The 22,728-nt window shown below is 46.5% G+C and overlaps 2 protein-coding genes across 2 annotated transcripts; one reads left to right on the plus strand and one right to left on the minus strand.

The window, feature by feature from the left end:
• Window positions 1-2,941: 2,941 nt before the first annotated feature.
• On the minus strand, window positions 2,942-11,709 carry MDH2 (malate dehydrogenase 2). The gene is made up of 9 exons (XM_057373328.1): window positions 11,556-11,709; window positions 9,266-9,434; window positions 8,430-8,513; window positions 7,368-7,477; window positions 6,718-6,843; window positions 5,992-6,069; window positions 4,796-4,895; window positions 4,219-4,370; window positions 2,942-3,244 (listed from the first exon to the last, which is right to left on the minus strand). The coding sequence occupies exons 1-9, from the start codon at window positions 11,619-11,621 to the stop codon at window positions 3,113-3,115; spliced, it is 1,017 nt and encodes a 338-aa protein (XP_057229311.1). The 5' UTR covers window positions 11,622-11,709; the 3' UTR covers window positions 2,942-3,112.
• A 92-nt stretch (window positions 11,710-11,801) lies between these two features.
• Window positions 11,802-22,697, plus strand: STYXL1 (serine/threonine/tyrosine interacting like 1). The gene is made up of 9 exons (XM_057373329.1): window positions 11,802-11,962; window positions 13,038-13,099; window positions 13,557-13,682; window positions 14,200-14,254; window positions 15,160-15,305; window positions 16,650-16,795; window positions 17,823-17,917; window positions 19,685-19,794; window positions 21,898-22,697. Exons 1-9 carry the CDS (start codon window positions 11,860-11,862, stop codon window positions 22,027-22,029), a joined length of 975 nt encoding a protein of 324 aa, XP_057229312.1. The 5' UTR covers window positions 11,802-11,859; the 3' UTR covers window positions 22,030-22,697.
• Window positions 22,698-22,728: the final 31 nt, after the last annotated feature.

The following is a 22,728-nucleotide window of genomic DNA, read 5'->3' on the forward strand; positions in this document are numbered from 1 at the left end:
CAGCCAGCTTTGGCAAGGCAGAGGCTGCATTAAACTGTTGGTGTTTTTTCTGTTTCTCCTAAATATCACYGAAATGCCATGAACTGTCCTCAGGCTCAGCCACGCCTGCTGCAGCTGTACCAGCCCTGGCCAAAGGCAAGTGGCTGCTGCCATCTCCCACCCTGGGGTGAGATGGGGCTCAGGGTGGGAGGTCTGCACCCCCACACCAAAGCACCCATCCTTACACGGAGCCAGGAAGGGAAAATAGATTTTCCAGGAATAAGGGACACAGTTCTGCCAGCTGCAGATACCCAGGACAGTGATGATCAGGATGAGGCCTGAATCACACCTTTCAGCATTTGCTTTTCTCCTTGTTCTATCCTTTCTTGCATTTAACACACAGCTCCAGCAGCACAGAAGCAGCAGGTGGGCTCGAGTGACCTGACATATGGCCATCTGGAGAATCTTTATTTATTACTCTCCACACACATCTCCTCTGTATCTTGACATCTGTGCCCCAGYGCGGAGCTGGGCTGCCCAAGAAGGCGGCAGCTTCGTGTGCAGAAATGATGCTGCAGGGGAAGAGGTGCTTAAGGCCAACAAGAACAAAGTCTGCTCAGAAAAAAGGAAGAAACCTAAGAGATCTGAACAGGGCAGGTTCTTCACCTCTTCCAGACCTGGTCACTCCCCTCCACGGGAGGTAAACACAAAGGCTGCCAGTATTGGAGCGCGAGCTGTGACTCAGCAGGGTGGCCCCACTGCAGAACTTACAGAGAACTTACAGGAGAGGATGAAGGTCGTGTGCCTCAGAGAAACAGCACCTGGAAAACTCCCAGGGCAGAGTGTTGGCTCATCTGGGTACACCCAGCTGATTCCTGCTCCTYCCGAGGAGGGGTACACTCCAGATCACTTCCTCCTCCAGGAATCTGCTCAGAAAGAAGGGATGGGATGTCCAACAGCTTTACAAACCATCTCCAGTCTTCACAGAGATTGTTCCCACCACTGCACTCCCCAGTCACAGGGACAGCTCGAGTGACCAAGCAGGAAACCGACACAAGTCCATTTCTCACCATTAGCCAATCCTTCTGGCTTCTGACTTCACTGCAGAAAGCCACAAGGATGTCTCCTTTCCCAAAAGGGAGCAGATTTCCAGGCACAAGGAACAGCTGCAACTCCAAGCATGAAGCATGGTATTGGAGGGAAAAAGAAATCCCAAAATCCAAACAGTGCAGGCACTTAACATTCAGGAGATTTGAAGGAGCTTGAAGAACCTACAAGTCAGCAGGTGTTGAGAAATAATCCTCTTCCACCTCAGCTCCACTTGCCCATGCTSTCCCTGAGTCCCTACTGGTACAAGCAAAGCTTTCTGCTTGTCCATGCAATTCCCCCACTTTGCTGGATTTGGACTGCTGACACAAGAAAAGATTGAATAACCAAAGCCACACAACGAACCTCAAGTTCTAAATATTCAGGAATCTGCTCTATCTGCTGTATTAAAAAGAGCAGGACTGGAACGTGTGTGTTTTACTGTCCTGGTGGTTGCAAGCCCAGGCTTTCCCTGCAGCCTGGTGGAGCAGGGCCCCTGGATCACCTGGGCACCCAGAYTGGAACACACACCACTGGCAGGTGCATACACACCATTTAGAACACCCTGTGCTGCCAAATTTAAGGTTGGCAATTGCTGACAGACCTGCAAGACCCCCACACCCAGTTAGAACAGTCTGCCACATGCTTTCCATTTATTGTTTGGAACAGTCTCTGCCATATTTACCAGGTCTGGCCTGTCACTCCTCCTCAGTGTCCCCCAGTTCTGACATCTTCCCCTCCCCCCCTCCAACACGATCTTTAATTCCTTAATTCTATTAATACCACCTAATAATTACTTTGTTCCAAGCCTGCTGAGTAATGACTGCCAACGCTTTTATTTCATTACTATTCCTGTAAAGAAACCAAGCTTTCAACATGCTGAACTTCTGCAGAGGAGTGACAAGGACTGTGCTTGCTGTCCTCCTTGCCCACATCTTCCACAGGGCAGGAAAAGAGCCAGGCACTTAATTCTCCATGCATCTACAACAGTCACAAYTGTGTGATCTGAATGGTTCAGACGATGAACTAATTAAAATCAAAAAAATAAAACCCAGTTCACAGAGCTCAGAAAAAAAAATACAAGTGGGAGGAAGATAAAAGGCAGTGACCAAAGAGCACCTACTACTTTTASGTATCTTACAAGCTACTACCCCATGTTCTCTGGCTCAAACCAACATTCACYTCAGTTCCTCCAGAGGTGCTGGGCTTTGGCTTTTCCTTCACTCATCAAAATAAAGTCTGCTCAACTTAGAATTCAACCYACACGGATGAGAGCAATTCAAAGCAACAGCGCAAGCAGCGCAGAGCACGGAGGAAGAGTGAATTAATAGCTTCCTTCATTAAAGCTTACCTTCAAAGAAGTCAGCAACAGAACTCGTCATCACCATCTTCTCACAGACATTTATTTTTATATTCATAAGAGGATGAATGTAAGAGAAATTTATGGAGATGCTAAATCAAGGCTTTTGTTCCTAACTAGAAAGAAGTCGCTCTCAGCAGTTTAATTATTGTCTTAGTGCAGGACTGACGTTTCAAACACTGTGCTCTTTCACTAACTCCTTTAAAATCAAATTACATAAGAGATTAAGGTAACACAAGGTAACAGAGGTAATGCCACCTCCTGAAAAAAACACCTCTTGGAACACTTCACTCAGTTATCTTTTGTGCAGCCCCTACACCCGTGATCTAATCACACCTGGTACCCAGTGGCTGGGCTGACAAAGGAGCCCAAATCCAGGCAGCAGCAGAACAGGGAGTAATGGGTTCACCCACTTTCCAGGCAGGGCTATTTCATCCCTGCCGAAACCAATCACCTCTGAGAGACCTGCAGCCTCCACYTTCCGAAGTATGAGCACATCAGGACAACTCCACATGGTACACTGAAAAAATGAGGCTGTTTTATTGATGATTAGACTCTGAACTGGCGATAAGCATCAAGCTAATACAGACAGACTTCAATCAAAGCATGAGCTTTGAATCAGAAGTCGTAAAGTGACATGATGCCTTAATAAATTAAGGAAGTTAATTCCTCCCCGTTGTCAAGTCTTCATTTGAAGTTCTTTGCAAATTCCTCTCCTTTCTTAATAGAAGCCTTCAGCTCAGACATGGCCGCACCAACCATCTTCTCTTCAAAGGGGGAGAGCTTGCCAAGGCCTAGGTTCTTCTCAATACCTTTTTTCTGAGGGAAAGAGGATTTAAGGATTAACCATTCATTGAATGACCTAAAGAGTAGCTTAACAGCTCTGACTAAGTATTATCCAGCTGAGACAGAGACCCAGCCTGGGACCTGTGTCATCTCTAGTCTGCCAACCCTGTGCTTCCTGGAAAGTCTCAGAAGCCTCTTACTGTCTGTGGCAACTTCTACAGCCCTCACAAACTTCTCATTCACCATTCACAAGTGTGAAACCTGAAACCAAACCACCAGCTCCTTCAAGAGGAAACTGACACCAGCTGCTCCTTCCTACCTCCAAACCCACCATCTGGCAAGAGGATCTCCTCTGGTGCATGTCCTTTGCTTGCTATCCCAAACTCCTTCAGTGGCACTCCCAGGTTTTCGAGATGTCTACATTCCCTTTTAACATCCTTCTGCTTCCATCTATCAGCAGCCTGCCCCTCAGACAGCACACACCACCTTTTGCATCCCAGCAGCCATGACAGAGCTGCAGCATCTTTGTTTTCCAACACTACCCCACAGGGTAAGGGTGACAAAAAGAACACTTCCTTTGGAGTTCAGCAGAGGTCCTGAAAGCAAGCTATTAATCCTAATCCAYGCTGTAGCTCCCCATGTGCCTCAGTTTGTGAGGGATTTGCTTGTAGCAGATCAAGCTGAGGAGACAGGATTGCTGACTCCGGTTAATCACACAAAAGCCCAGAGTAAACAGGCCTGACTTGAGGCAAGCATGACCTCTTAAACCAAGGCTGAATCTGTGGTTACTCAGTGATCTGCAGAATAAGAGCAGACAAAAGCAGCATCCTTGTCAACCCGAGCTATGTGCCCAAGTACCGTATCCAAATGCTGCAGACTCTTAAAGGCACACTCAGCTGTTAATTCCAGCAACACCAGGCATTCAACTAAACTGAAACYGCTAAGTAAAACCCACATGACAGACCCAATAGCTGCTGTTTACAAGGCTCATGATGTTAAGTACATACCCCCAGCTGCAGAGGTGTAGAGAAGTATGGGCTTTCCGTCACATCCGATCGAACAAAGGCACATTCAACAACCCCCTGCTTTCCATTCATGGCATCCAGCAGGGAGAACACAAATCGAGCACCAGCATACGCCATAGACAAGGTGGCAGATCCTGGAAGAGTTAAACCACTTTCAGAACAGATCACGTTGAAATTTGATACTTCCTTTAGCATCAAAGGTTTCCATACYGGTGTGTTTACAGAGCTGCAGTGTCATTGACTTCAAGCTCACAGCYAGTTGGGTAAAGCATCAGCTTTTGGCCAGCTATGTGTATTTAATTGACMAGATTTATAAAAGAAACAGCTTAATTTGACAGAGAATATTCTTTTTAAAGCCATAGGTGGTGTGTGATCAGTTAATATTTAGTCTTACATACTGAGTCATTTCTAGCAGCCTAGCTCAGGCAGCAGCTGACRTAGCGGAGTAGTTAGATGGGGAACCAGCAGTTCCTCATCTGTAAATAAGACTGAACTGCAGAGGACTATACCCTTTAACAGTTCAACAAGAATTACTTGGAAACTGTATTGAAGAACCCACCTGCTCCTGCTTTAGCTTGGACAACTTCAGTGCCAGCTTCTTGAATTCTTGCTGTAAGCTTCTCCAGCTGATCCTGAGGAAACTCCACTTTTGGTGTGCACTGGATGGGAAAAGAAAAAGTTACTATCAAATACCAGAACCCCTTCAGATTCAGCATAAGCCCATGCACGTGATGCTTTTTCTAGCACTTCAGCTGTTACCAACAGCTCTCAATGGGGCAAATGTGTGACACTGACCAGCTGCAAAAAGCCACCAGGACTGCTGGTCACTGCAGGGCCTAGAACAGGAACCCAGCCATGCCCAGCTTCCTCAGGGACAAACCACAGCTTCACAGTCAAACCAGGACTTGTCATAGCTCCTCACTATTGGGCAGTCCTGTGCACTACCGACACCCTCCAAGCATTAGGAATTTCAAAAAGTCACCTTGTAAATATTTGGGTCACCGTGGCATTAGGCAAGCCAAGCCTATGAAGGATTCATCCTCCCAGTGGTATTTAGGAATTCACTGAACCTTCAGATACAGCTATGTCAGTAGCTTAAGCACAGTTATGTCTGTCCCAATGGACTGTTTAACCAAAGCACCTCTCAGCATTCAGCTGCTCCAAAGCCCTTGCTTTTATTCCCCAAGAAAATCCTTTTGTGAAGGATACTTTATTCCCCACTTAGAGCACAGCTTTCCACCCTTCTCTTTGGCCAAATCCCAGCATTTCCCCATGAGACTGCATCTGTTTTAGAACTGCATTTCAGTCTGAGAAATGCATGAAGGGACTGACTACCAGGCACTGCTGTCCCAGGCCTCCCTGGACAGCCTGAGCTGTGCCTTTCAATGCCATGGGTTSAAGTGGTGTTTCCAGCCCACCACAGCAAAATCAATCTTATTTTCCTGCTGAAGCCAAGTATTCCTGTTATTAGATATCTGTCACAAACAGTGCCAAGACACCTGAACACCCATACTACCCCCCAGTTCTTACCCCAAACTCCTTTAGAGGAAAGCTGGAACTGTTTTTACTACCCAGTGGGGTTTAGATTTTTAGATTTAAATTGCTGCCTTCCACCTTGTCCTGCACCTCAMCCCAGAAGGAAAGCAGCATGACAGACTGTTTCTGCTCTATCTTAGAATGTTACCTGCCATCACAAATGCACTTTACATCAACCCTAGCAGGCTGACAAAGTGTGCTGCTGTCACCTTGACACACCTGAGAGATCAGAGGAATGATGGTCTTCCCAGCATGGCCACCAATAACCGGAACAGTTACTCGAGCTGGATCCAAGCCCTAAGGGAAACATGAAACTTTCCACCTTCTGAAGCACACAAGCAAGAAAAACAAGTGAGAACATCTCTCTTCAGTCTCTGCCCTGGATATCAGGACACACAGGGTAGGAGTTTCAGAAGCAGCTGTACTCCAGGGACAAAGCCACATCTACAGAGTGGAACTCTGGGTTACTCTGGTTGCTTTATACAGTTACAGGCTATTATTACTGCAGGTTTGGATGAAGAGCAGCACAACATAAACACCACCAGAGCTATTAAGAGCAGTAACCTGTCACAGTTCCTGATACTTTTCAAGAGTATCCTGTGACACACAGCACAGAGTTTGACTTGCAAACACACACTACAACTCAACCCTCTGCTCTGGTTGCATGGCAGGGCTGGAAATGCCAAGGGAATTAAGGCCAACACATAGCTCACTTGCAGGGCACAGCTATGAAAAGGAAAGGTCAAAGTCTCCTGAACCACATTTTGCAAGAAACCTTATCTTCAGGCTCCTCTAAATAAGGGAGACAGGGAATCACTGCCTTTATCTTTAGCTCCATAGAAATTCGAGCTCCTTGGCTCTGCAGTGATTTTAAAACCATTTCTTTATAGATCTGATGATCAAAGCAGGCACTAGCCCTCCCCTTTCCCATTAACCATGACCTGCCTTTAGTTCAGCCACAAAAGTATTCGCTCTGACGATGTCCAGTGTCGTAACACCGAAGATTTTGTTGGGATTATACACACCRTGCTTCTTGAAGACTTCTGAAGTTATCGGGATGGTTGAATTTACCTACAAGCAAGAAGAGGCAAGCACTGATTAAAAGCAGTTTAATAACAAAGCCAATGCATGAACTTAACAGGCCAATTAACAACCCAAATTATACWTCCAATTTGGAATCAAGTGGAGCCAATTACTTAAATGCCTAAATTGAAGAGCAATTTACAGTCAGGCTAGAATAAAAATCATTAATTTTAAATAACCATTAAGACAATAAATTTGTTCATTCCCATTACAAAGGCTCCTCCCTTAGTGAGCCAAGGCTTTTATCCCAGCTAATACATTGTAACCAGTCATGCAGACTTGTATTAAGCAAGCACTTTATTATTAYACTTTTATATCCAAGTTTCCTCTGAATTAAATATAGCTAAGAAAAATGGGTTAGTAGAACCAGGCTTTTAGTGCTTTCCTRCAATTTTTAAAGACTTTAAAGATACTGGTTAAAATTAGTAGGAATTTGGATTACTCTAATATTCTTTGTCTGGATTTTGGGTTTTTCTTTCCTYTACATTCCAAGGTCTCCAGAAAACACTTACTGGGTTAGAAATAATACAGATCATGGCTTCTGGACAGTGCTTTGCACAGGCAGATGTCAAAGAGGCAACAATGCTGGCATTGGTGTTGAACAGGTCATCACGGGTCATACCTAAAACACAGTCGGGGCAGCATTTTAAGTTACCCACAATTACCTTTAAAGACAGAAAACTCCATCAAAACCCCATATTCTGCTCTGGACACACCTCTGCTTCTGGTTTCACAGACYAAGAACAAATTCTGCAGCTGCAGCAATGATCAGGCTCCAAAGGTAAYTCCTCTCACYAATAAAGAGATCARCCCTTTWCAGAACAACCACCCCAACTGTCCAYGGTCAGAACTCATTTCACTGAGGCTGCCTGAAATACAATGTGACCACACAACCCACACCAGTGGTGCTCAGAGCAGCACAACTGCTCTCAATATGAATTCTCCTCCTTCTTTTAAGTCACTTCCACAACTGCAATTTAAATGCCAACTGCTGCGTGCAAAATATTGCTGGCTGTGTAAGTGCCAGCCCTCACAGCTAGTGCAGGAACTACTTTAACCATGAAAAATTAAAATTTAGGAAGAGCTAGGCATTAAAGTCTAGAATTTTGTTATGTTCCTAAYAGGATACTAAAAAACAGAGTGGAAATGGAGGGCATCAGAGACATTCTAGGAAGACTTAACAGCATTTGTCTGGAGATGCCCCAAGAAAGTTGTTGTAAAATTGATGCAAAACAAATGGGTTGATTCTGTTCTGCTGAGAAATGAAACAAAGAACAAGTTTTTATTCCTTGAGCATTGCTCTGGGACAAGAAACACTAAGGGAGATTTAGAATCACTTGAATGAAAAGTTTTTGCAGCTCAGCCCCAAGTAGGAACTCCAGAAATCAATTCAGCCCATCTCACAARGGACAGTCCAAGAGAGAGGCTGAGKGAGCTGCCTGATASCACAAAGAGCTCYGGGTCGGGGCATTAACAGACCACTTACACCCCAACAGACACAGTCTATTTCAGTAGCAGAACTGCAAARATCCACTTCAAAGCAGCCCTGAGGCATTCCAACAAAGAGAACTTACCTGGTTTTCTAGGGACTCCCGCCGGAATAACAACAACATCACAGCCCTTCAGACATTCTGGCAATTGCTCAGGTCCCATGAAGCCTGAGATGCAAGACAGYCAGGCATTATGTTTTTGACAGTTATTAAATAGCTGACACTTTGAAGTACAAAATCATGCCCAGAGGCATCCAAGTCCTTTTTTTAATTTAACCTTCAATTCAGACCTAATACTGAAAAGCAATGAAACACAGTTATAGATGGGTCTTATCTGATGTTTTATCTTTGTTTCAAAATTCACACAATGARAGTGGTGAGAATCTCACATTCACCTGTTTTCAAAACTCCCAATTCCTCTTGCTATGTGTATTGACTCTCCAAAAACCTTGGCACTAGAGTCAGTGCCCCCAAAGAATTGCAGACAGGCACATTCAAGTAAAATGTCACCCTTTGGTGATCTCCAGATAAAAGGAAGATGAGCAGATTAAGTTTTGATTTCATCAGAATCTAGCAGAAAAGAAGCACTTGGATTCATGTGGACACTCGGGGGTTATTAAATCTGTTTCTAGTCAAACTTTTAAATTCAACACTCTTGAGATAATTTCACTGAATGTTTCCTCTCAAGTATCACAAACTCCCCTTCAACAGCACAACCACAGCCCATTTCCATCTCCATACACATCAATCTAATCAGCTAAACTTAATTAATCATTCGCTGCTTGAGGAAAAAGCTACTTAAAGTGATACTGGGCTTGAGGATCAGTGGGTGAAGACTCCCCCCACAAGCAATGGGCATTCAGGGTCACAGCCACCCCTTTGGGAGGATCCCTTTGGAACACAGGCCATTCCCACAGTACCTTTGACACTGGCTCTGGTCTCGATGTGGCTGAGGTCAGCAGCCACGCCTGGAGTGTGAGCGATGTCGTAGAGGCTGAGCTTGCTCACCAGAGGGCTGTTCTTCAGGAGCAGGGACAGSGGCTGCCCAATGCCCCCCGAGGCCCCCAGCACTGCCACCTTGGCATTTTTCTGTACAAAAGAGACAACAAATACGTTGGAGAGGTGTTCTGGCAGCTACCCCAGCAGTGACCTTGGGGATTTCACCACTCTTTCTTTACTTTTAGTTCTATTTCTCAATTTTTTACCAAGCACTGTGCAAACTTGATAGTTTAAGCCTACAAAAAATGATCCTCACAGCAGCCTCCCAGAGATTCTAGAGCTTTATTGGTAGGACAAATTGGAGAAAATTGTTACTTGTGATCTGAAGCTCAAAAGGGAAGCAAAGCCAGGGCAAAGAAACCTAAAGRATCACCTTTCTCCTGTGGGAAATATCTACCTGAGACTAATACCTGCCACCCTGTGGGCCCAGGTCTGATTTAGGGCAAATCTGGTTTGTAGCTTTTCTAATTTACACTGCCAGTAACAAAAAAATATGCCTTCCATTTGGTAAATGAATACATTTAATGGACTGCAACAAATGTAATAACGGTTGCATATATGTGAAGAAAATGTTTATACTTGAAATAAATTCAAAATGGTACCCACAACTGCCTCAAGGYTGAGGAACCTTAAGTGACCACAATTTTCAGCTTTGATCATGTGGTTGAGAATCAAGTAAAATCAACTCTGCTTGGTTGTCCTGTAAATCAGTTTTATCCTCACTCAAGTACTGGCAGGATGCAATTTCTCTCACAAATGCCTGTTTGCAAAGTGCTGCTACACARGAGGAAAGCTACTTCCAAGGGCCAGAAAAACCCTTAAGTGCAACACTCTGCCAAAGTGATGGAAAACTAGGCTCCTGTGGAGATTTAACAAACAATTACTGCTGAGAAAGCCATTCTTTATCACAGCCTTACCAGATAAAGCCATAACAGCTCCACATACCTTCATGAACAACTTAATTACTGTGCTATGATAGGAAATAATCTACCCAAGAACTGGACCAGACTAACCTCAGCCCAGTTTTCTTCTACTGTAACAAATACAATTTTGCATATATAAATTTACTTCCCCCTTTAAGGGGAAGCAAAGTCTGGTATGAGTCACTGCTGAGCCTCATTTGTGACTGAGCTGATACCATGAGGTCAAAACCTCACTGCTAATAAATACAGGTCCCATKAAGAGACTTAGACAAGGCTCTCCTGGACAGCACATCTTTATAGCTGCAATAATCACTCTTACATCCCACCGCGATATTAATGTTGGATAGAGGTCGGTCTCTATCCGTGCAGCCACAGCTGCAATGGTTTGGAGCCAGCACAGTGGATTTCGGCACATGAAGGATTACTACTAAACCMCAAACACCAGCTTTAGTTCTTAACACTTTCTGAACGCAGGAGCATATTTGCACTAGAGGGAGGAAGCAGCAAACCCATCACCCTCCKCACAGCATCAGAGAGGAATTCATACAGGATTAGCACGCAGCCTGCCTGGAGCGGAGCGGGAGCTGCCGGGCCGAGACGCGCACGGCCCCGGCCCCAGCCCGGAGGAGTCACCGGGCACAGTCCGGCACACCCAGCACTGAGCCCCCCAGCCACGATCCACAACCTCCCCGCGCCCCCTCCGCTCCTGCACCGGCACCGGCACACACTCCCAGCCCCTCTCGAGCAGGGTCTGGGCCGCACCCGAGCCCTGTAGCCCCTCACCGGGCTCCACAGCCCCCTCATTGAGGTATTGGGCTCCTTCCCGGCGCCGCAGCCCCCCACCGAGGGTATGGGGCCCTCCCCGGGCTCCACCCGAAACCCGAAGCCGCTCTTGGAGGTGGGGCCTGGGTTCCACTCGAGCCCCGCAGCCCCACATCGAGGAGGGTCTGGGTTCCACAGACCCTCGCTAAGAAGCACCGGGGCTCCGGCCTCACAGTCCCTCATGGAGAGCCTGAGCTCCCCTCGAGCCCTGCAGCCCCGCAGGAGKAACTGTGTCCAAGCCCAGCCCTACAGGCCCCAAACTGAGAACAACCGGGCCTGCATCCCCTCTTTGCMCCCCTTCACCGGGCAGACCCTGTGCTCCACAGCCCCCTCACGGAGCCGCACCGAGGCTTCTCCCCGGGCTCCCCCCCGAGCCCCGCAACAACCGCAGAACCAAGGAGGAAGCGCAGAGCTTCACCCCGAGCCCCGGGGGCGCTGTCCGCGTGGCGGCGGTGTGGGCGGGTACCTGTGCGGAGGTGGCGATGCCGCGGCGCAGGGCGGTGGCGGTGGCGGTGCTGAGGCGGGACAGCATGGCGGGCACGGCGGGGCGACAGCGGCGGCTCCGGGACGATCGGTGACTCCAACGACCTCCACGGCCAGCACGGCGCCTGCGCGGCCCCGCCCGCGCCTCTCGCGAGACTGCCGCCCGCGACGGGAACGGAGAAGGGGGGGAAATCTCGCGAGATCTGGTCTGAGGTAACCTTGGAGACCGGCGGGCGTCGCGGGGTGCGGGGTGTCGCGATAGTCGGCGACAGCCGAGCGGATGGGGGATGGCGGGGGTGATGCTCTGCGAGCCCCGGGACCTCTACAACATCATCAACCAGTACCGGTGGAGGTCCCGGCTGTCGGAGCCCAATTACCTGTGCCTGCTGGGTGAGGCCGCGGTACAGGCCTGTCCTGCCGGTTCCTGTCCCTTCCGCTGCCCGGCCTGCTGCTTTCTTTGCCTGTTTCTTCTGCCCCTGTCTGTCTCTGCCTGCCCCAGTTCGTGTTCTTGCCCCTGCCTCATCCTTCCTGCTGCTGTCTCCCCCGGCCTGTACCTGCCCCTGCTTGCTCCTGCTATCCCTGTCCCTCCGTGTCCCTGCCCCTGCCTGCCCCTGCCTGCCTCTGTCTTGCCTTTGCCTGCCCCTGCATTCAGCCAGGCACTGTGCTCAGCCCGGGCAGATATCCTGAGCCAATGGGGTTTGTGAGGAAAAGCACACACATCACTTGTCATTTCTGGGGCCTTGCACTTGGGACCTTCCTCCCATCCCATTTCAGGTGCTATGATCTGGTGCTGCTTCRGCTTTCCTCATGCCCAGCTCTACCTGCTGTGATTATTACCATGGATACACATTCCCTGCTGCCTCCAGAGGTTTCAGAGCTGGACAAGATTTCTCAACCATTACACAAAGATTCTGGACAACCACTTGCATCTTGCATAGTGTCAATATCCCCCAAAACAGTGCCCGGTATTGCAACATCATTAAATGTTTTGGTGAGGAAGTCAGCCAGTTCGGGAGTGGGGTTGGGGTCTCTCCAGTGCCCCTCTCCCAGCTCTGGAGCAGCAGAGGCAGAGCTGCTGGGCAGAGGGCAGAGCAGACACAGGGCAGAGCACAGAATTGATGCCAGAAATGCTGCAGAAGCACTCTTGGGTCAGGACAAATACTATTGGTTATCACACAGACTCACATCAGCCCTGGAGTTTGTTATACCCACGCCAGAAAGCCTCAGTTTCTAAAAAAAAGCAAATCACAGAATCATCAAGATTGGAAGAAACCTTTGAGATCATCCAGTCCAACAGATGACCCAGCAACACCATAACCATCCCTAAACCACATTCCCAAGTGCCACATCCCTAAATCTCTTTCTCTGAGTGATGCCAGTGCCTGAATTTCCACTGACMAAAGTACAAACAGGTTTCTACCTTTAAAAGCCAATTGCTCTGTTTTGGTTGGTTTGTTTTTTTCAGATGCCCGTCCTCAGAATGAATTCAATGCCAGCCACATCGTTACAGCCGAAAGGATTGTACGGGTGAGGGGATTGCCATTGGATTTAGCAATTAGCAGGAAGTCAAAACAGTTTAGAAACCCAAGGGGAATGTCCCAGCCCCTGCCCTGCCTCAGCCATGCCCCGCGGCTGCCGCTGGGGGGATGTATTCTGTCACAAAGCAAAGGTGGCTCCAGCAGCCCGAAGGATTGGCACATGGRAGCTGAATATCAGGGAAAAAATTGCCCAAGAACTCACATAGTGTAGCCTTGCCCCACTCACAAGGACAGTGCTGGCATCGGCACCGCTGCTGCTGATGGAGCAATCAGCGTGGTTTGCATCATTGCTGACTTCTAACCCTGGCTGTCAATGTCGTGCCCACCCACACGTGCAAACATACACGTAGCTAGAGAGTTGTAACTTGCAAGATGTCAGGAGCGTTGGTGCCACCAGACAAGAGTGCAGCCGTGCTCCTGATGGAATTCCTCTGTGATTTTGGCAGAGTTCTACGGGGGAGTATCTGATTCCGAATCCAGAGAAGCTGGTCTACGTCAGATACTGTGTGGTGTACGACCATAACACCAGCTCTTTGGGCTATCAGGAGGAGGAGAAAGAGGAGAAGGAGGAGAAAGAGGTGAAAGAGGAGAAAGAGGAGAAGGAGGAGAAAGAGGYGAAAGAGGAGAAAGAGGAGAAGGAGGAGAAAGAGGTGAAAGAGGAGAAAGAGGAGAAGGAGGAGAAAGAGGTGAAAGAGGAGAAAGAGGAGAAGGAGGAGAAGGAGGAGAARGAGGAGAAAGAGGAGAAAGAGGAGAAAGAAACAGGTACGTGTGACCCAAGTCAGTCAARACCTCACTGCCAGTTAGAAATTCTTCCCATTCTTCATTCYTCCTTCATTTAATTTGATGAGGTTATTGGAAGAGATATAAACATTCCCAGWTTTATGTGAAAAACTATGCCTCTGCTTTTTCACTGTGCTGTGTATGTTCTCAGGCTTCAGAAATACRGGTTTTATTTCAAAGCATCCTGGCAGTCCTGGTTTCCCCATCTGTGAATGATCCTCTTAAGCTCCTTGTCGTATGTGAAGAATGGGTTTTGGTTTTTTGTCACATTTCCCTGAGATTTGTTTGTCCAACGATTGCCTTTCAGGTAGCAGTACTGCTTCAGARGCTGAAGCCAGCAGCTCAGGTTCCATGTATTCCCAGAGTGAGTACTTCCTTCTTYGAGGGTCACAAAAGGTTTTCATGTCATGATATTTTAAAATATTTATCTTTTATTTACCTTAAATGGTGATTTGATGGAGTTCACCAAGAAATGTGAAGCACTGCAAATTTTTCTATATCCTTGTTCAGTCTTCCGTGAACCACGGAAATGTTTGGCTTTCACACATCCTTTGGCAAGGAGTTCTGCTGTGGGCAGAACCACTTCTGTATGTTTGGTTGAGCTTTACAAAGGCTACAARAGTTTTAGTAAAGATTTACATCACTTTTGAAAGAAAAAAGAGTGGGGGTGTAAGGGGAATGAATAAAGGAAGCAGGTTCCTAAGTGCTCAGTGGTGAGGCAGTAAAGGGAAGGTGTGAAGAATCAGAACTGGGTTTTTATTGTACTGATCTATATAAAGCAGACATAGCTAGAGGGAAGCAGGATGGATTCCTTAGGAGGAGGAGCAGCCATCTCACATAATTTACTTCACTGAGGGGAGCATTTAAAACATTCATGAAAAATTCATTTAAGACACTTCCTTTTTGTCCCCCTTTGCCTAAAGCAGACTAAAGAAAAGGGCTTCCATAAAACTAAGATTATTAAATTTAAGTTAGTAAAACTTGCCTATTATGGGAACTTATTACAAGCATTTCCCAAAGAAAAATGGGGAGAGGAAAAAATATCTAGACCTACAAAGGAAACCAGGAGAGGAATAAAAGATCAGGATGAGAGGTGAAAAGCAGCACCCCCTGTAAYTGACCTGCAGCAACAGATAAAKAATAAGTCAACCTTTTAACAAAGTKTTCTMCAGAGCATTAGATAGAATGAAAAGKGATTTACTGTGGTTGTCAGGGAGGCAGATGAAGGCACTGATCCTGCCCTGGCAAACAGCTTTTTGGTCTCTTTAGGTAGTGAGGAAGGAGATGCCTACCTCCACGCCAAAAACTTCGAGCAGTTCGCTCGCTACCCCGTGCTCCTCCTGAAGGGAGGGTTCAAGCTTTTTTCAGCTTGTTACCATTTCCTGAAGAGCCAGAAGACACTGTGGATGCCTCAGGTGAGATGAGACTGATTTGCAAGTAGAGGACATAACTGATGATGGCTGATGAATTCAAGTTAGATGGTGTTGCAGACTTGGTAAAACAGTAATTTTAGACAAAGAAATTAAATGCAATTTGAGTTACTGTCCTTGTCCTGAGTCTCACCACTGGTTCTTTTACAGCCACACTTTTCCCTCTTGTATTGCGTGAAAGGAAACTCATGGAAACAACCTGGGAATGTTTCCCTGATAACCCCAAAACTGGCCTGTTGAGAGTACAGATAACTGAGCAAACAGTAGCAAATGATGAAAAGAAGCAGGCTTCTCTCTCACACGTGGTTGTCTGGCATAGTACATGGCAAATRTTTTCAAATAGAAGTACAATCCCTTCCAAGCACTGTGATCCATGGCTTTTCATCAGAAAGGGTCACAAAGCAAGTGCAGGTGCCTTGTTTCAATAGGCCCAGGAAGAAAACAGCCATCCACTCAAACATTGGTAACGTAATTGCTTGGTTTCACGTATAAACATCAATCTGTTTAGTTTATGAGAAACAATTACCCTTTATTTCCCATCTAGGACAGGACCTGAGTCAGGGCAAGTTAAGAAGGTGCTGGACAAGAGGGCATCTTATTCCAAGGTGTATTTTGTTGCCATTGTTCCCTTCTGGTTCCCAGGAAACAACCCATGACACTGTGCTAACCTGTGGATGCTACAGTACAGGAGAGAAAATCGATTCACTTTGTGCTGCTCTGTGAAGGGCAGCTCACTGCTGAGCTTCCCCCTCAGACTCAGCTGGACACAGGGCATCTCCTCACCTCTCAGTTTAAGCTGCTTAAATGGTTAAGCTGCTCCTTTGTTCTGCTGGAGCAATATCCAAGTATCCCTTAGGGATGTCAAGGCACTGTTGGATACTTTTCTGTTTTCATTCTCAGCCTCCACTCTGCTGACACCGGATGCAGCTGCAGGTTTGTGCTGTGCCCACTCCAGAGCACCTGCAGCTCTGCAGGTGGCAGATGATTTCATTTAGCCCTTCAAACAGTAACCAGGGAGAACATCAAATGAATCTGTCATGCTGCAGCCCCTCCAGACAATGGACAGGATATATTCCACCCCCTGTTTTGTAAGGATTTGCTTCAAGTAATGCTATAACAACAGTGAGACTGTTAATTATTCTCAATAAAACTAGCAAAGACTTCAATATGCAGAAAGTTCAAGTGATTTAATGAATCATTACACTAAAATGTGTCATGGGCTGCTGACTAAGTGCCTGTTCAATTCTTCACRTGACTTTTGTTTAAGAAGTTACCGAGCTAATGGGAGCAAAGACACTCTAACCTGAGCCTGTGGCTTCTTTCTGGCAGGAACTAGACTGCTTCGAGCCATACCCTGTAGAAATACTGCCTGAGAAGTTATATATGGGCAATTTCAAGCAGGCCAGTGATGAAAAAATTCAGACAGATCTGAAGATTAAAGCGCTGGTCAACATCTCTGAAGAGCCTGTAACACTGTAAGTTAAACAGTTCAAGGCTTACCCTCACCAATGTCTGTGTAATGTGAAAAAATGAGGTGGCACAGAGTGTTCGCAGAGCAGCCAGTGCCTGTGGCCTTCCAAGGAAACCTCTGTTGTTCACTGCAGATTCCAGGGCCATTTCATGCTATTTTTTTCTAATCTCTACTTCAGAATTAGCACAGCAGCAACAGAGTCCTGCAGCTCCTGACCATGCCATGGGTGGATTGGGTGAGAAGAGGACTGGAAGCCCCTGGCATTTCAAGTCTGTCACATACTACCATTCTTCAGGAWGAACCTTTATCTCCAAATAGCTTTCTGAGTAAAATCTTACAAACACATCAGTGTGAAAGCTAAATCACAACTGACACTTTTTTGGTCTTCCTTCCTTACCTGCTCTGTCCATAACCAGTTCTGCTCAGTCTGTGCCGGGAATGAAATTTCACATGGTGAAAACCCAGTGGAATTTCTCAAGATCRTGACCCCAAAAAAGTAATAAATCCAGTTACCCACCCCAGGACACATACACAAGCAGACATTTCCCATGCTTTTGGCTCGAGAGGAACATCTCTGCACCATGGCTAACATTCCCATGCCCTCTGCATGATGTGCTTTTCCATTTGGAAAATTCCTCACTGATTYTTTTGCCCAATGAGTTCTCTGAGTCTGTGGAAGGAGGAGATGCTGCCATAGAAAATCACATGAAGTGAACTTCGGGGGCTCCACAGAACAGCCAACACACACTCTGTGAAAACACACCTGCTTTCAGCTAATCTGTTTTCATTTATCTCTCAGTTGTAGGTTAAGACATCGATGCTGATACCACTGAAATGGAAAACCAGTGATTAAACTGGTTCTGTGTTACAAACACCTCTGTGCCTCACCATAATAAATCCCTTATCATGTTAATGTTGACGATGATGAAAAACTCACATGTGTAACAGGCGACAAAATGATCACCTTGCCTCCAACACATTGTGTCAAAACTGTTTCTCTGCTCTATGTGGTCTGTGTGCTCTTTTTCCAGGTTTGCAGAAGAAGGTCAATCTCTCCATATACCTGTTCCAGATTCACTYGAGGCAGATCTTTTTTCTTCCTTCCCCACCATTTCTCATTTTATAGGTGAGTGGATCCTGATCTGGAATTCCTGAGCCCTTGCTCACTGTAGGATGTTAGATGGGAGTGACAGYAATTCCCTCCGACAGGAAGCTCAGACAGGAGGGTAACAAGCCCACACCCTGATGGATACCAGAGCTGCCTCACCATTCAGCCTGATGGACAGAGAGGAGCTCTTATAGGGCATCTGACCCCGATGTTCCTGCTCACTCTAAAGGCTACCTCACTCTGATAACAGAGAGCTGAAAAGGCTTTGCTCCGAATTTCCACCAGGGCTTCATAGGATTCCCTCTTACTCCTTTGCAACAACCCTTTGACTCTAACCAGCCCAAATCTTCAGCTACCAGAGCTTTATCTGAATCAGAATGCAATACATATTAGAGAACTCAGCACAAGGCATTGATAATCTTTGTGATTTGCAGTGCAGACCCACCGTGGGGCCCAGGAAGACTTTCAGGTTGGACAGCATCAGCCTGTCTTCAGCTGATTACATCAGATAGGGCAAAAAAAAGCACACTCTGCAGCTCAGTGCCTGCAGCTGCACGGCACACACAGCTCCTGCAGCTCCATCCTGATGCTGTCCAACCATGCTGTTATCTTTTATCATGCTTATCAGATAACACCTGCCACAGACTGAGGCCCTGCTGAGCTGGGTTGTACAGAGCCAGAAGCTAAAGCTCACCCTGTCCCCACAGACYTTCTAATCCAAGTACAATATCTGACATGACAACTGCACACAAAAACAACATTTGAGGATATAACTTTCCAATCCTGAGCTGAATTTCATTATTTGGTGCACCAAAATGTTAAAATTCACTTACTTGCCTTTCATTGCACGTAATGCTTTTTTCTCAGTAGTACTTCACAAGTTTCCTTCTCACATCACACATGATTCGTGGCTGTTTCCAAACCAGACTACAAGAGTCAATTAGGTGCACTTGTGGAAGTGTTACACTGTTTACCTGATAGTGGAACTATTTACTTGGCAGTGGAGAGCAGATTACTCAAACTAGAGCACGAGACTAAAGCTCTCCACATACTCCAAGAGGAGTGTGAATGTCCTCATGCCAGGTTTATGTTGGAGTGAGGCCAGTTCTACTCAGGTCTTATGACAGAACTAGTACGTCACAATAGAAATAAGTTTAAAACATGCTGGTTTAGTGCTTGAAAAAAAAGAACCAACAAAACATCTTGACAACAGTAAAAGAAGAGGCTTTGCCCTATGAATTCTAGAGTTCAGTTGCTAATGTTCTAAAAGCATCGTGCTAATGGTCTAAGCATCATGCTGTCTAGAGTGGGAAAGAAAGAATTAAAAGGTTATTAATTAAATATGCAACCTTCCAGGCAAAATAAAATTTCAATATCTTCAAACCTGTCTGGAGAGAGTTTGTGATGCTGACCACAGCTAATGAGTCATGAAGGACCAAAACCTATCTGGGGACAGTTTGTGATGCTGACCACATCTGATGGGTTATGAAGGATCATCACTATTCCTCAGATCCCTAATGTAAAGGTGACACTGATGTGTAATTGACTGGTCATAATCGTTGGTGCTGCTCTTCAAGGCCATGTTTTAGCTGTAGATTTTTAAGAAAGGCACATGCTTACAGAAATGGGAGCTGGCAGTGCTCATCTGCTGCTGTCAGGGTTCCTGAGGGCTCCTGTCGCTCAGGCTGCAGCCCCCCTGTCAGCTGTCACCAAATTAGTGCTYGACTGCCACGGGAAGCTCCATTTCCCAGATCACTAATTTATAATTGGCATTTCTTGACTCAGATGCTCAGATGGAAGTGGGAGCAGTGCTGGTGTGCTCCAGCCTGGGGATAAGCCGGAGCAGCACCGTCACCATGGCCTATCTGATGCATTCCTGCCGCTTTTCCCTGCAGGTATGTCACTGTCACAGTCCCCACAGAAACCCTCTCTGCACTTCATTKCTCTTTCTGAAGCCCCATCACTGCAGTAATAAGACATTCCCTGTGATTTCATAGAATATCCACCTGATAATGGAACTGATTATATGATTTGGGATTGCTTCTTGTTTAGACCATTAAAGAGGTGGCTTAGGTGTGATTTTGGATCTGTGAGTCCTTACTCTAGAACCTGTGATATTTTTGTATTCCCTACTTAACTGAAGGGCTATAAAAGTAAAGCTGTGGGTACAGAACATGGCATTTCTCTCCTGGATTTGAGAAGAAGAGTGGAAGCTACTGCAGTTAATCCTACCTCTTAATTCCATGGTGTTACAGGGAAATTCACAACCCAGTGTTTGCAGGGCTCTGATTTACCGTTGACTTCAGCAATGACTTCTTCCAAAATCCTATTTTATTCCTTCAGAAGAAATCCCTTCCCACAGCCACTCCTATGTAGAAATCTGGAATGGGATGGTCCTACTACCAGAGGGATGTATGGGTTAGATGACCAGGACAGAGCTGTTCCATAACTCTGAATAATGAAAAAAATGAATTAAGGATGTCTGGGAATGGCCTGGCTGTGCAAGTGCCTGGTGGACCCTCCCCTCGTGCCAGGCCTTTCTCCCTTTGCATACAAAACCCAGGCATCATCTCCTGGTGCCTCCTAACAGGGAGCAGGAGAGTCCCCATGGGAACTGACCAGCATATCCTTAAAAATCACACCCTTGTTTGGAMAGTTCAGGAGCTTGAAAGGATTGATCCAAACTTCACTAAAGCTGGGTCTGTATCTGATAAGGTGATCGATTTTGTGCAAACATGTCCAACGTAAGAGGAAAGCTCTTTCCATGGCTGGGTGCCAGTGGGTAATTAGAGGCTGAGGGTGCCAGCAGAGCTCAGACACGGTTCAATCCCTGCACTAACAGGGCTGTGATTGCTCCTGCAGCTGATAACCAGCCACTCACACACGGAACCGCAGAATGTGCTTGCAATGGCAGTGCAAAAGTCAAAGGCTGAGCCTTGCCATTCCTCTCAGTTGGCATCGACAGGTTGGTCTCAGCATTTTATTCAATGCCAAAAAAAAAAAAAAAAAAAAAGGTTGACAGGGCAGTGCTTGCCCACTGTTGGCTGGGTAAAGCTTTCCTGGGGGATTACCCTGGCAGACAAGTTCGTTTCTTGCAGACAAAAGCAGTGCAATAGATTCCCGTGTGATCCTCCAGCCAATCCAAGCAAAGATCTTTGAAAGCTTCCAAAAAGGCAAAAGCAAGGCAGATTTGGGATGTGAAGCCCCTGATTCTATTAGTAATCAATTTGTGAGCACATCTATTGAGTCCAGTTGAACTATTCACCCACACTGTGGACCCAAAGGAGTAAATATTGGAAGATCAGCCTCAGAGCCTGCCCAATCAGCAAGATTAGAAAAACAAACCAATGGAGCACTATCTGCTGACCTTTGGTCTCATTACACTTGAGCAATTCTCCAAGTGCAGGGGGCAAGCTCCTTTACAAGCAGGAAGATGAGCACTGACAGGAAAACAGGGATGCAGCTGGAGTAATGCTGGTGGATCTGCCCTGTGTGTGTCAGAGTTTCTAGGTGATTACWTGGAGCTAACAAATAATTAAGAAGGCTGTAATTAATGCAGTGGGATAACTGCGGGATCATAACTGCTCTGCCACATCAGGTCAYGCCAATCTAAAAACGTGATAACCTTTGTTGCTTTATAATCTTTATAGCTGATAATTCACTGCTTTGCTTATCATCCATGGMAGGAACAGCGTTGTAGGGTAGAAAATCCAGGATTGCATTGCTCCATCAGAGCAGAATAACAAAGTAGTGAAAGCAGYCTGAGCTTTCCTTGTACCCTGGAGAGCAGAGCATGAAGGGGACAGGCTTCTCTCAAAGTCCACACTTGGATCCAGCCTGTCTCCACTTTGGTAGCCAAAGTCCTCTCAGCAGTTTCTTGCTGTCCAGGGAGCAAATACAAAGCTGTGTTGACTGCAAGTGTAGCTGCTTCATGAAAATACTCGAGAGACACTTCCAGTTCAATTCCTAACAYTTCATTGCTTTCCTCCACTTTACAGAGAGCTTGGAAGTACCTTCTGAAATGCAAAATGAACATGAGACCAAACCGGGGCTTTGTGGAACAGCTTTCAGCTTGGGAGACCCAAATCTACGGGACCACAGTCACAGACACCTCTGAACCAAAMTACTGACAGAGAACATCCCACAGGGAAAGCCACTTCCCTTCCCCTTTCTGGGGAGAAAGTCACTGGAACACTGTGTGTAATGGAAAAGCTTTCCTCTTTAACTCCACGTCTTTTTCGGTCAAGATTTGGAGCCTTGTGGGGAACTCATTCACTTGTCTGTAGGAGGTGGCAGTTTGGGGAATTCAAGTACCTGCAGGATGTGGCCCTGCTCAACTCTTCTGTAAGCAAAGGGGATTATAACCACTGCCATGGGGCAGTCAGTAGGGTTATYTCTGAAAAGATTTGTTATCCATGGTCTGGAATAGTAAATTTGGAGTCTGTGCCTACTTCCAGCCTGGAGAGGTGACAACATAATGTCCCTGTTTCAGAAGTCCCTGTGCCCTGCGAGTGCCTTCTCAGCTAGCCACAAATATGATCGTGGCTTCTCGCAGACTCACTGGCTGGATTGTTGACAAGACCGCCCTTCCCACTTGCCACCTCCTAATTCTRCAGCCGAACCTCTGAGCACAGCTGGCAATTTTAAAGCCTCAGTGCTGCCACATGAAACCCAAACGCAGTGCCGCCCTCTCTCTTACAGCACTCCGAATTCTACYCTTTGACATCACAAAATAAAATGTGACAGAAGACACTCCCGGGCTTTGCAGCACTGTGTGTTCGGGATTTACGCGTGGGTTTGGGTTTGTCATTCTGACAGGCGCGGCCACG

The sequence above is a fragment of the Malurus melanocephalus genome, unplaced genomic scaffold (assembly GCF_030028575.1).
Source record: "Malurus melanocephalus ecotype Western Australia unplaced genomic scaffold, MMel_1.1 scaffold_193, whole genome shotgun sequence".
Taxonomy (NCBI): Eukaryota; Metazoa; Chordata; class Aves; order Passeriformes; family Maluridae; genus Malurus; species Malurus melanocephalus.